The sequence below is a fragment of the Pectinophora gossypiella genome, chromosome 10 (genome assembly GCF_024362695.1).
Source record: "Pectinophora gossypiella chromosome 10, ilPecGoss1.1, whole genome shotgun sequence".
In the NCBI taxonomy this organism is placed as follows: domain Eukaryota; kingdom Metazoa; phylum Arthropoda; class Insecta; order Lepidoptera; family Gelechiidae; genus Pectinophora; species Pectinophora gossypiella.
In genome coordinates, this window is record NC_065413.1 from 12580229 (window position 1) to 12593296 (window position 13068).

General features: G+C 35.4%; 1 protein-coding gene across 50 annotated transcripts in view; it reads left to right on the forward strand.

Moving 5' to 3' along the window:
• Positions 1-1772: 1772 nt before the first annotated feature.
• Positions 1773-13068, forward strand: part of LOC126370072 (protein tramtrack, beta isoform-like) — a 282534-nt gene continuing 271238 nt past the window's right edge. For 39 of the 50 annotated variants that reach the window (XM_050014749.1, XM_050014752.1, XM_050014754.1 and 36 more), the window contains exons 1-4: positions 1774-1928; positions 2008-2243; positions 2327-2884; positions 2960-3034. In XM_050014749.1, the coding sequence (XP_049870706.1) occupies positions 2033-2243; positions 2327-2884; positions 2960-3034 (844 nt within the window). In that variant the 5' untranslated portion in view covers positions 1774-1928; positions 2008-2032. Of the gene's footprint in view, positions 1929-2007; positions 2244-2326; positions 2885-2959; positions 3035-13068 lie in introns of all 50 variants that reach the window. The other 11 variants (XM_050014735.1, XM_050014736.1, XM_050014734.1 and 8 more) reach the window with 1 other exon arrangement.

Here is a 13068-nt window from a genome sequence, read left to right on the forward strand (position 1 = left end):
ATGTTTGTGAATACACTCTTGCTAGCTTATCATTCCCGTTTGCGAGGAGCCTTAAATTATTATGAACTTCGTAGAGCAAAATATTCATCCACCGTTTTATAGCAATATTGAAAACGTCTTCCCCATAAGCAGCGACATAAGCTCGCGGAATATTGTAGAATATGTATTGTGTTGTTGTTGAATGAAAAATAATTTTGTTATACTTCTATTTTTATTTTATTAGTTTTCTATAATTTTTATTGACTTTTATTAATTTGAATTTGGTGAATGTGAATTAATTAAATGACATTTATTTAAATCTGTACAACAGCTAATTTCATAATAGGACCTTTGTATTGACACTTTTATATTTTAAATTTTATAAATTTTGCATGATTTATGTAATCTAAATGCACGGTAAACTATATTTTTTTGTAACATCTGTCACACTGCATTTATGGCAAATAAAGAATCTTATCTTATCTTATCTTATCTTAGTTCATGTCTTCCAAAATGCAACAAGCAAGGTCTCTTTTTAAACGTTGTATCAATGCCAGCTGCTTCAATAAAATATTCAAATCCCTCATCCATCGCTCCTATCTAACAGCGACAAAACCAATCACCAAACAACCACCACCTTCACCTTCGTGCTATTTATTTATAACATAAGCTCACGAGTACATCTCAACCGGAGCAGTAAAGACACATCCATCGCAAGACGAACCAAGCATCCACATCTCACCAAGCCCTCAGTCAGACCAACGTGATAAGTGAGCCGTACACAACGGTCGAGTCAACCGTGCCAGTGAAAACCACACTCAAGACAAATCAATAACCCACTAGTACAAGTCTGGCACCGAGGCTTGGATCTGCGCTCCCACTACAGTACACTACAGTATCTACTTAAAATAATTGAGAATTAATAATATGCTTAAGTATTATTTACCTCTGTATTCGATCTCACGATATTTCGATAAAATAAGTTTTAAACTAATGATCCTTCACGGCGTCAATCCATGGTGTAGTGTATTGGTCTCAATATAATTATATAAATAAATATCGGCTCGTTGCCACACACTACGTCTTCACTCCACCCCCGTACATACCCGTACAGTTTACTTTTTAATTTTATTGTGGCCACCGCGTAGTGCATTGCCCGAGACGACAAATATATATGTGAATCGATTACATCGATTCAAGTATTTTATAATTATATTACATAATAATGCCTGCAGTGGGACACTGAGTGTTACTACTAATAATAATAATTACATATTTATTTATATATTTAATTATACCTACGTGTATTACAATAAGATGTGTTTATGTACTTATGTAAACACTACACATCGAGTTTATGTTCTTTCGAGATTTTGATACTTCGATGAGACAAGCTATCGAGTTCATGATTTGTCGATCTCATGGGCACTCGAGTTATCGTTTTCGAGCAATTCATATTCGATCAAATAGTATTCGGTTTCAAGTAGGAAACCCCACGTCATATCATAGCATTAATTTTAATTCTGAATGAAGTTTAGTTTTTACTATCAAAAAAAATAATCAATAAATTATACATGGTCATGGACAGTACTACAGCGCAAAAACAGGTTTTTTTTTAACATAAAGGAATAGTTGTTAGAATTAACTACTTCTACTAATATTTGGTGATTAAATCATGTGCAAATGCATTCATTATTTAATGAAATTATCTATACAAAGTATAGTAGAAAGGATTAAGAGATTTTCGTTAAAAACTATATCGTGCAAATTTGTTAACACATGGTATCCCTGTGACGCCACAGTCGACGTTGCCTTTGCGTCATCATATCGTGAACAGCGCTCAAACGGGGAGAACGTGCGATGAAATAGTGTGCTGTTAGAAACATTTATTATTTTTTTTCTCAAATGTTTCTAATATTGAAATCATAAAGTACAAAGTTATAGGATAGGTACGTTTCTATTTCAGTTTTTTTTGTGGTGTTTATTGTCGTTTGTGTAAATTGCTAAATATTTTGCTTTATTTTCCAGGTCCTTCATAAAATACGCCGCCATCATGGCGTCGGACGAACAATTTTCACTATGTTGGAACAATTTCCACGCGAATATGTCAGCAGGCTTTCATGGCCTGCTGTCGCGTGGGGATTTAGTTGATGTAACGTTGGCTGCTGAAGGCAGATTATTACAAGCACACAAACTAGTTTTATCAGTATGTTCTCCCTATTTCCAAGAAATGTTCAAAATGAACCCAACTCAACATCCAATAGGTAAGTGTCATAATTAATTATGCATACTACTTATTTTTATATTGTTATTCTTGTGCAGAACTAATCTTATTTTTTTGTTTCAGTATTTTTAAAAGATGTTAGTCATTCAGCGTTAAGAGACTTGTTACAATTTATGTACCAAGGGGAAGTTAATGTTAAGCAAGAAGAATTAGCGTCATTTATTAGTACCGCGGAACAACTTCAAGTGAAAGGTCTAACCGGTAATCAAAATGAAGAAAGTTCCACGCCATCTAAACCAAAGCCGACTTCAAGGCCAGGCCCGAGGTCGTCACAACAAAGGCAATCTGTTATGACTAAGATAGAGACTGATTTAGATTCTAAGCCCTCCTCAACTCCAGTAGCAGTTAAGCGACCAAATAGGCCATCAATAGCATCAAATAATTCGTCATCTTCACAAAGTGGACCTGCGAAACGGAAATGTGTCGATCCATTAGAAGCTGGACCATCTGGATCAGCGAAAGAAGAATTCGTCACGATACCGGATGAGGACGAAAACAACGCTGTAGCACCGAAAATGGAACCCGAATTTGTTAACGAAAGTATGTGGGATGATGATGACGATGGCACGAATAATGATGAAACTAATTTCGGCGAAGATGACTCTAATATGGATATGACTGGTAAGTTGTTCTTCGGAAGTTAATTATCATTTTTTTTACTGTTAAATTGTTTTTAAAACATGTTTTAATTTTTAGGTTTTGATGGCTCTGCGACAGGAGATGGCAATATAACTGGAGGAGGGGAAGGTGGAGCTGTAGGGGATGCACAAGGTAGGTTTGCAAATTCCTTTACCATTGAACGATCGTTGTTTATGACAATGATTGTTCAATAACGTCGATGATCAGTTTGCTTAAATTTTTAAAGTTCATAATTTTACTGATCATGGTCGTTACTAGTTTGTAGAATGAAATTTGTAAGTTGTAGATAAGTATTTAGTAGTAGTAGTATTGATAATTTGTTAACCGTTAACCTGTTTCAGGTTTATTCCAAGACTAGGCTTCATTTGAAACTTCGTGAAGCCTAGTCTTTCTTTGGTATATGTGCAGGTATCTGGTAAAGGGTAAATTGGAGGTAAAGGTATTTTGATACTGTTACTGGTATTGGTATTGAAGTTGAATTGGTTATTAGGTACACCTCATTGTTTTTTGGTATTTCCAATGGTTTTTTGTTTTAATGGTAATCGGCTAGTTGCAAAATTGGAAGGTAGGTGATTTAATGAAAGGTAAGGAGGGGTATTAACTATGTACCTACTCGTAATTAAAGTATGAAATTACGAGTTTGTAAGTATGGTAAGAGGTCTGGCGATCGTGTTAAGCCCAGTATGGTTTCCTCCGACTTAATACGGCGCCCTTCGCGAATGCCTCCCACTCCCTGAATGCCCCCGCCCACGCCCCCAATGCCCCCTCCCACGCCCCCAATGCACGCCTCCAATGCCCCCTCCCACGCCCCCAATGCCCCCTCCCACGCCCCCAATGCCCCCTCCCACGCCCCCAATGCCCCCTCCCACGCCCCCAATGCCCCCTCCCACGCCCGCAATGCCCCCTCCCACGCCCGCAATGCCCCCTCCCACGCCCGCAATGCCCCCTCCCACGCCCGCAATGCCCCCTCCCACGCCCGCAATGCCCCCTCCCACGCCCGCAATGCCCCCTCCCACGCCCGCAATGCAGTATTATGAATTTTAGTTTGCCGTCCTTTACCCGGCTGCGGCGGAGCAAAGGTTTGACATAACTACGATTTAAGTATGTTCGTCTATGGTACCTACTCAGAACGATGCATCACTCAAGTCGAAATTGGGATTACTCAGGCTTGAAATCGTGGTTACAAAGTTTACGGCCATCAAGCCCGTGACCTTGATGCATCTGGCAGGATGGATTAGCAAGTTGCGATTATTGCACTGTCCATCAGGCCCGATGCGTCCAAGGTCGCAGGCGGGGGTTAGCGGCTATCGGGATATAGAATCGCTTTTGAGATAAAGCGCAGGTGAGCATCAGAATGACTGCCCAAAATGACTGATCAGCTTTAAAATATTACTAACATCCAATACCTTTTAGCTACTATTTAATACCTTTGTATAGATATTTTCTACCTAATTAATAAATAAGAAAATTTATTTAAAAAATGGCCAGTCATTCTGATGTCTGAATGACCACCCACATTTAGAATCTCCACAAAAAGGCTCCGAAATGTAATTTCGCCTATACACAAATTTAGTACCTATTCAGTACCTACCTAAACAAATATTTTTTTTAGATTTTTAAAACACGAAATAAAAAAATATGAGCAAATAAAAGTTTTAACGAAAATGTTAATTGTTTATTGTTTACAACTCAATTATGCACATAATACAAATTATAAAAAAGGAACATATTAATCTTTTATTGCATTTGTTCCTTTTTTATAATTTGTATTATGTGCAAAATTGAGTTGTAAACAATAAACAATTAACATTTTCGTTAAAACTTATTTTGCTCATATTTTTTTATTTCTTGTTTTAAAAATCTAAAAAAAATATTTGTTTAGGTAGGTACTGAATAGGTACTAAATTTGTGTATAGGCGAAATTACATTTCGGAGCCTTTTTGTGGAGATTCTACATGTGGGTGGTCATTCAGACATCAGAATGACTGGCCATTTTTTAAATAAATTTTCTTATTTATTAATTAGGTAGAAAATATCTATACAAAGGTATTAAATAGTAGCTAAAAGGTATTGGATGTTAGTAATATTTTAAAGCTGATCTGTCATTTTGGGCAGTCATTCTGATGCTCACAAAGCGCAGAACTAATCTACTACAGCTACGGGGTTCAGGCATTTTTGATAACAATGAGACAAATACGCCCTCCCGACCACAGTTTTCATGAGCATAGAGTTGTTACGTACACACATTTCGTGACTATTCAGACATCTCTCACTCCATCCCGACACACATGAATTAAGTTCTATATCAGGCAGTGTTCACACCAAACTGACTGTCAGCCGCCGACAGTGAGCGAGCGTTACGCAGTGTATTGTAATTCCATACATATTCGCTTTTTCGTTCACACCAAACCGACAATACGCCATGACGCTATGCGTAGACGCTGATAGTCGGCGGCCGACTAATAAAGTGCGTCACTACCGCCGCGGACGCTGATTGGCTACGCGGCTGAACGCCAGCGTATTGGATTCAAATCGGCCGGCGGATTGTTTTCAATTCAGTTCAGTCAAGCCACTCAGCTCTTTTATATGAAAAATAGTCGGCCGCTCAGCGTACGCATTTGGTGTGAACGTATACAAGCCGACTGTTTTGTTCACACCAATGGCGTATTGTCAGCTACAGCGTATTGTAAGCTTAATGTGAACAAAAAATACCATTTATTTTTACGTTCACACTGAGGCTTATAGTGAGCCTGCGCACAATCGGCGGCTGACTATACGTTTGGTGTGAACACGCACTCAGATATAATTATGTGTGGTGTACCTACTTACATTTCAATAAACTCATAATAAATTATCAAGGGTAGGTCTCTGCGATTAGTTCAATATCAGAATGTACTTATATTTCGTTGAACTTAAAGAATTATCGCACTTGGTCCAGGGGTTCTGACGCTAACAATTTTACTGCAAAAAAAAGTCATTTTACAAGTACAATTTTTAATCTGAAAGTTGACTATTGATCAATCCGCATTAAATATCAAGGTTAGGCTGGTTAGGTCGTCGATAGAAAAGTAGGAACATTAGACACAAACCTAGAAATACATAGATTGGTATATAGAAAAAATATAAAGGTGGGTACTGACCGGTGTTACGTGGCCTATTGTACTATTCATGCGAGCATGATATGTAAGTGATATATTTTTAAAGTACCCCATCAGTAAGTTACAACTATGATTAAAACAGTCTCGGGGGCATATTTTGTTATTACATCATTCTGTTCATTATTATTCTTTCGTAAGTATAAATCTCCCATGTTGGCCGGCAATGTGTGAGAAGATGTAGTAGCACATGATAATATCAGGTCAGGTTTTTTTTTTTTTTTTTTTTGACGTGACTTATTGTAGATTTGCCGCAGATGGCATTAACTACTTGGCCGGAAGGTCAGGCCACATTGTAACAATGCATCTAATTATGCATTTTATTATCTATTTACTACGTCTCATCAAAGAAATCAATTCTTTTATATTAGACACGTTTGCAAGTTACATTAAAATCGGGAGTAATAGTTTTAAAGTTATGGTTAAAAAATATAAATTGTTATCAATAACTATGGACTCGTTGATGTCTTTTGTATGAAAGAAACCCTTATCAGTGTTAGAAGGCAAAATGACGCCGTTAGGGGTCATTAAAGAAGGTATATGGTTTGAGCGTAAATTAAAGAAAATTGGAAAACGGTCAAGGGTGCATCTGACGTACATTAAACGAATTATATTATGAATATAAGGCCTGTTAAATTCGGGTGTTTTTAATAACGTAGGTAGGTACCTCTTTACGAACGTAATAATATTTTCAGTGTTAGTTACCTATTCGAGTTAACATTAAAAAAAGTAATTTAAAAAAGTAAACCGACTTAAAAACCAGTCTTCTTAATAAAAAGTAAGAAATAATATTTTGTCGAATATTTATTTTTTCGTTTTCGTTAGAATCTAAATTCTGAAGTCTACGCAAATAGAAAGACGGTTGAACTGCATGTTCCACCCGTTGTCATAGGTAAAATAACCACGGTGGAGCATTTGTAGGGTTTGCAGGTAACGTTGTTGGTTATTTTATGACGACGACGTCAAGAAGCCTATGTAGTTCTTTTTTTTTGTTCCAACTTCTAATCCAATGATGTAAAGTGCTACATAACAAACAACAATAATAGACAATGAAGCGATCTCTGTTTGATAAGCAGAGAAACAAATGGTAATAATTATGGTTCAACTATAAACTAACTCTGTCAGTCTTGGCTAGCATATTACTATATGACAACAAGAGATGGCGCTAGGTACACTAAATACGGACAACTTATGTGAACTCTTTAAAATTATGGGGTATCTAGGGCGATGGGCTGATAACCTTTCACCGTACAATTCATCATATTTACCTTGGAACGAATGTCTGGAGTAGCCGCGGGTTGACTTCTTAACTTGTAGCTCTGCCCATTCCGGCAGGTATACGTGATTATAATGTATGCATAGATACATATTGCACACTTATGCTAGGTACAAATAGTACACACAAAAATATTGTCTACTAAAAGTGGACACTTCCAATCATCTCCATCAACCCACAGTGGAGCGGAGCAGCGTGGATTATACTCCACCCCCCTCCGGCTGATTCAGGGGAGCTGTATACCTAGCATTGCAGTAAGATGTATATGGTAAGCTATGTAAAACATGTACCTATTTTGTTATTAAGAAGTGAAAATAATAAACGAGCATCTTTTTACCGACTTCAAAAAAGGAGGAGGTTCTCGATTCGAATGTATATTTATTTTTTGTTGTTTTAAGTTTCAACAATAGGTAGAGCACCGGAAGTCATATCACGAATATCTTGGAGTATTTTGTCTTTGCAAATGTCTATTTAGATTTTATATCTTACGTAACGTTCTATAAATACTTTGCAGTGACAGGGCTGACTTTCAGTACCCTGATATTCAGAATGAATTTGCTTTTCAGCAAACACAATATGTTTAGAGGGGCGGAAAGGTGGCCGGAGATAGTGATGGCGGTAGGTAAATAAATAAGTACGTAGGTACTTAAAAGATTGTTATGTATGACTGATTAAACTATTGACCTTAGTTTACTTGCACTAAAAAAAAACAAAAGACTATTTGTTTTGAGAATTCGGCAGGTACGTGTAGTAATTTATATGAGGTGACAACTCACAGTATAAATACGACACGAAAAATATTGCCATCTTAGTAAAATACGTTAATCTGGTAGGTATACAATACATATAAGTATTGAGCTAAGTACAACTTGAAAGCTATTGACTGTATATAAAGAGATACCTGCCTACCTAAATGGAAATAAATACGGCATGATGAAGTTATCTGTTACATATAGCTTCCTATTTCAAAGTTTAATGCATCACTAGTATATATCTCTGTAAAAAAATGGAAAGAAGTGAACATAGTTATTTTACTCAGCAATGGAGTAGAGAGTTCCACTTTGTCTCTATGTAGTTACGTATTATAATGAAACAGGTGAATTGCTTATTTTGTCAACAATTTATAAGTGGAGTAAATTTAGAAAAGGATTAAGTACAAAATAAACTAGCACTTAATATTATTTTGGTATTGATATGTAAGTACTTATTGAAAGTATAATAACAAAAAATTAAATTACGCGCTATGAAGACCACAATCGCCCTTTTAAACATTCCATTTCACGCAAAAGAAAAATAAGTATAGGGGACTCAATTTTGTAAGAAGACAAACATGTAACGTGTTACCTACTCTTATATTTATATACATAATCAACTTGATATCAAAGTGAAATATTAAGCGCCGTAAGAAATAAATGACGAAGATGAGATAGGTAGGTAGATCAATCATAAATGCTATATTTTTTTAATATTAGACAATGTTCTTCTTATTTTATATACAGCCATTTTGCACCTTTTGCTGCGTTTACGCATCTTTTCTAATGTGCGCTACACCAAACTGTTTTAAGGCAATAATTAATATTTAATACTACACATGGCCCTATTTAAAATGAACAAAAGTAAAAAGAAAACAAAAAGTCAATTATAACTGTAGAACTACACTTATGTGTTAAAACGATATGTAATAATAATAAATATTACAATACACAGCGTACTATCTTACGCATTTATGTAGACAGATAAGGATAAATGCTGCGTGAAACGGAACTCAATTCCGTTATTTGTGGTTCTGTGCACTCTCCTCTATCGTTAACGCGCTGGGGTCTATGGTCGTAATTTGTGTCACTCTGGGATTGTTTACTATTTTCGGAAATATAACAAGTTTTCAGTATTTTAGTGAATGACCCTGTGTTTTTATCGAAGAACTGTTATCAGTGAAATGCAGCATTAAAGTGAATGGGTGTTTTTCGTTCAAATAAAATGTGTGATAGTGTTTCAAATGTGAGGTGTTTACGTCGAATGTTTTCGGCTACAATTTGTTTTTAAAATGATATAAATACAGTGAATGTGAGTCAAAAAAGTGTAGTTATCATAGCGTATTTGGATGCTACCTGGTGGCTCTGAATCCATCTACAAACATTGGGGAAAGTTATCAGTAAGTACCACGACATACAAACCAACCAATGCTGGTTGTCAAGTAGAGTACTAATAGGTATTACGTTTATTTCTAGATTTGATGAAATATCTGTAAATTGACTATATATGTGTATTGTGACTGGTTAATACATTCTGTGTAATAGAGAAAAAAGTTTAATTACTACTTTAGCGCGAATTATGAGGCAGTTTGTAAACATAACCTATAAATTTAAAAGTGTGTTTTGCGAAAGCACTTAGTTTCGAAAACATTGCAGGTGTTTAGTTTTCGATTACAGGTATTTATATACAGACTTTAAACGTTTCTGTTTTGAGAAAATATATTATTCTGAATTGTTTGTTGTGTTATTGTATTGATGTCAACTAAGCATGGTAAAGATGTTACATACATATACACAGAAAAGTACTATTTACTAAATAAACTTGAATAAAGCTGTTGCTGCTTTATTCAGGTTTATTGAACATGAATAACTTATTGCATTAAGTTACAGTTAGAACATTAAGTTAGTGCAATCAAATAATTATCATAACATTGGTGTGTTTTTCTGAGCAAATTTGGTAAGTATACAATCTGTTACACTTATTATTAAGACAGGAACACAACTTAGAGTAATGGCTTATTTTATGATTTGTGATTATAATATGCAGGCTTACCAAATTGTTAAGCAAAAGAAACTTCCTGTTCATGCTTTCCAGAGCTGTGTGTGTGATAAAAGAGAGTAGGCAAAGGTGGGTGTTTAAATGTGGAAACATTTTTAAGACATACAACAATGTACCCGTCTATCCTAAGATGACATAGTGAAAGGCCAGTCAAAAAATATAGGTAGGTAAGTAAATAAACATGATGTTCTTCTATCCGGACCTGTCAAATCTTCAGGTTAGGTGAGTGGACCCTGTGAAAAACGGGATAATGCTAGGTAGCTAAGATGATGATTTCCTATCCAAGAGATAAGATATTTAGCATTGTAATGATATGTTTGTATGTTGTTATAAAATCCACTTCTTTTGAAATGAGAGAATAATACATAAAGACTGGTTGGCTAAGCATCAATTAAATAATAAATACTTTATTGCACAGATAGGAAATAGAACCAGTTCAGAGTCTAAATGCAGAGAATAGAGCCCGTTACTCTTAAAGAATGTTAGTGTAGTGAGTCTTAATACATGTTGTCCAAACATTGAACACTTGTTAAAAGCAGTCTTTTGAGGTCTCTGCAAAAGAATATTTTTATATTCAAATGATATTTCCCAGAGGAAATATCACTGTCAACTACAGCCGGACTTACTTGCCGGAGAATTAACAGATTAATTCTAGAACTAGGCAAAGCAAAGACTATATTTTAGATCTTGAATGAACATCATTACACTATCTTATCTCAGAGTTAATTCATAATATCATACCTACATATGATAAATACTATATTTTATGATCTATTTAGTTTGTGTAGGCAAACTATTGATATAAAAAAGAAATGCCTGTTAATGCCCTAGTCTGCCGCATAATCTATTTAACTTGTGAAAAATAAACTTAAAAGATTTTATGTGCTTGCTCATTTTTTAAAACAATTGAAATGGCAGGTCTACTTTGAACACTTAGCATTTTCATCAAACTCACTATTTTTGATGGAACTTCAAAGTAGGTCAAAATGCACTTAACCTATGAATTATTAATATGGATGAATTTTAGACATATAATCACACCCATATCCCTATCGGAGGTTGGCAGAGCCACAAGTTATCAATAAGACAACCACACCTGCTACTGATATTCATTACGAGATAGATATGGCCAACCATGTGGTGGCAGATTAATAGTTGATTAATTTAAATTAACATAAGCTCACAACTATATCCTAATTGGTGTCAGAGGTACATCCATCACAAAATGAACTAAGTACCCACACCTCACCAAGCTTTCTGTTAAATACCAATTTGTTGATTTATTCATTAATATAAATTATTTATACAAGGTAATACCAACGTAATATTACATAATGAATTATTTTCCATGGTCAATGTCAAATTGTTCCTCTCTCGTGTAGGTTGTGAGATCAATGACCTACCTCATCAACCCTTATTTCAGGGTTATTATTGAGGTGCCATGGTCCTTTGACATGGGTCAGGTAGTTTCTATATGCTTAATTAAGTAAATAGTAGCAGGGTCTAACAGATTAACATACATACTATATACCTACATAAGATCACGCTTATTTCAGGGTGGGCAGAGAATAGGGGTTTCCATTTACAACGATCCTGACACACCACTTTCGATTTTTCCATTTGTATGAGTCTTTATGCATGCTCGCCGGTTTAGAGTACTCTTAACCTGGCTTGCAGCCAACAACACTGGCTGGCAACAGTGGCTGCAAGTTGTCTTTGATTACTTGTGGCTCTGCCCACCCCATTAGGGATTACGGGCGTGAGTTTATGTATGTATGTATGTTAACCTGGCTCTGCTTTACAACACCCTGTATTTGATCGCGATATGTTCACCTAGCCCTTACTCTTCCTACTCTAGCACAGTAGCTTAAAATGATCAAATTTATTATCAACATTATTGTCTTTGAAGTTCATTTCAGTTCATTCGTTCATTTGCTCAATGAAGGATATAGGGGAAATATTTGTTTATTTAATGGATCATTTACAGCTACATGATAACATTATTAGTTAAGATATAATTAACCTAAGTAGAGACAGTACTAATGTGTAAGCTAATTACAACTGACCACAACATTCATTAAAAAAAACAACAATCTTATTTGTTGAAAACTTGAGACTGTATCATCTTGGCAGTTAAAAACTCACTGTCACTATAACAGAATTTATCTAATCTAATCTAGCCTACAAGATCCTACTGATGGGCAAAGGCCTCCCCTTCCTCTTTCCATTTACAGAATGCATATCATAATTAAATAATTATTGCACGAGTAGGCTTACAAAAAACATAGAAAATTTATTAATAGTAACAAATTTTAATACAGATAGTCCAGGTGGGGATTCAAAGGAAATTTCAACTTGTAGTATTATGTGGAACGGTTCCACAAAACATGTAACACCTCATCTTCTTGTTCTTCTTGCCCTGCCACCTGCAAGCGGTAGGACTTGATATTGGCTGCTGACAATACTATTTTCATAGCCAAATACTGGGAGGGTACTATTAAGCCTTCCGAGTCGACTTGAAAAGAAGAAGAAAAAATGCAGATAGTGTTTTGTCAGCTTGCTTGTCAGCTTGAAAATATATCCAGTTGAAGGGATTTCGCATTCTAATGGTTATAGGATGCAAATATTACCGGGTGATTTTATATTTTTCACAACAGAGACCACGTGGTGCCAGCTATGAAGAGGTGAGAAAAACAATATGAAAGAAATCCATACTTAAGGATGTCTTAAAGTTCAAAACATAAAAGTTAAACAATCATGAAATAAATATTGGTAATGAACTTTAAGTAAATGTATAATAATACATAGTTTTTAAGCTTGAAATGAAACTGGTGTGTGACATGTATGGGTAATTCTTAAATAGTTTGCAGAGAACCCAAAAAAAAATAAAATATGTTTTTATGAGTTTTTATGATGCAAATCAA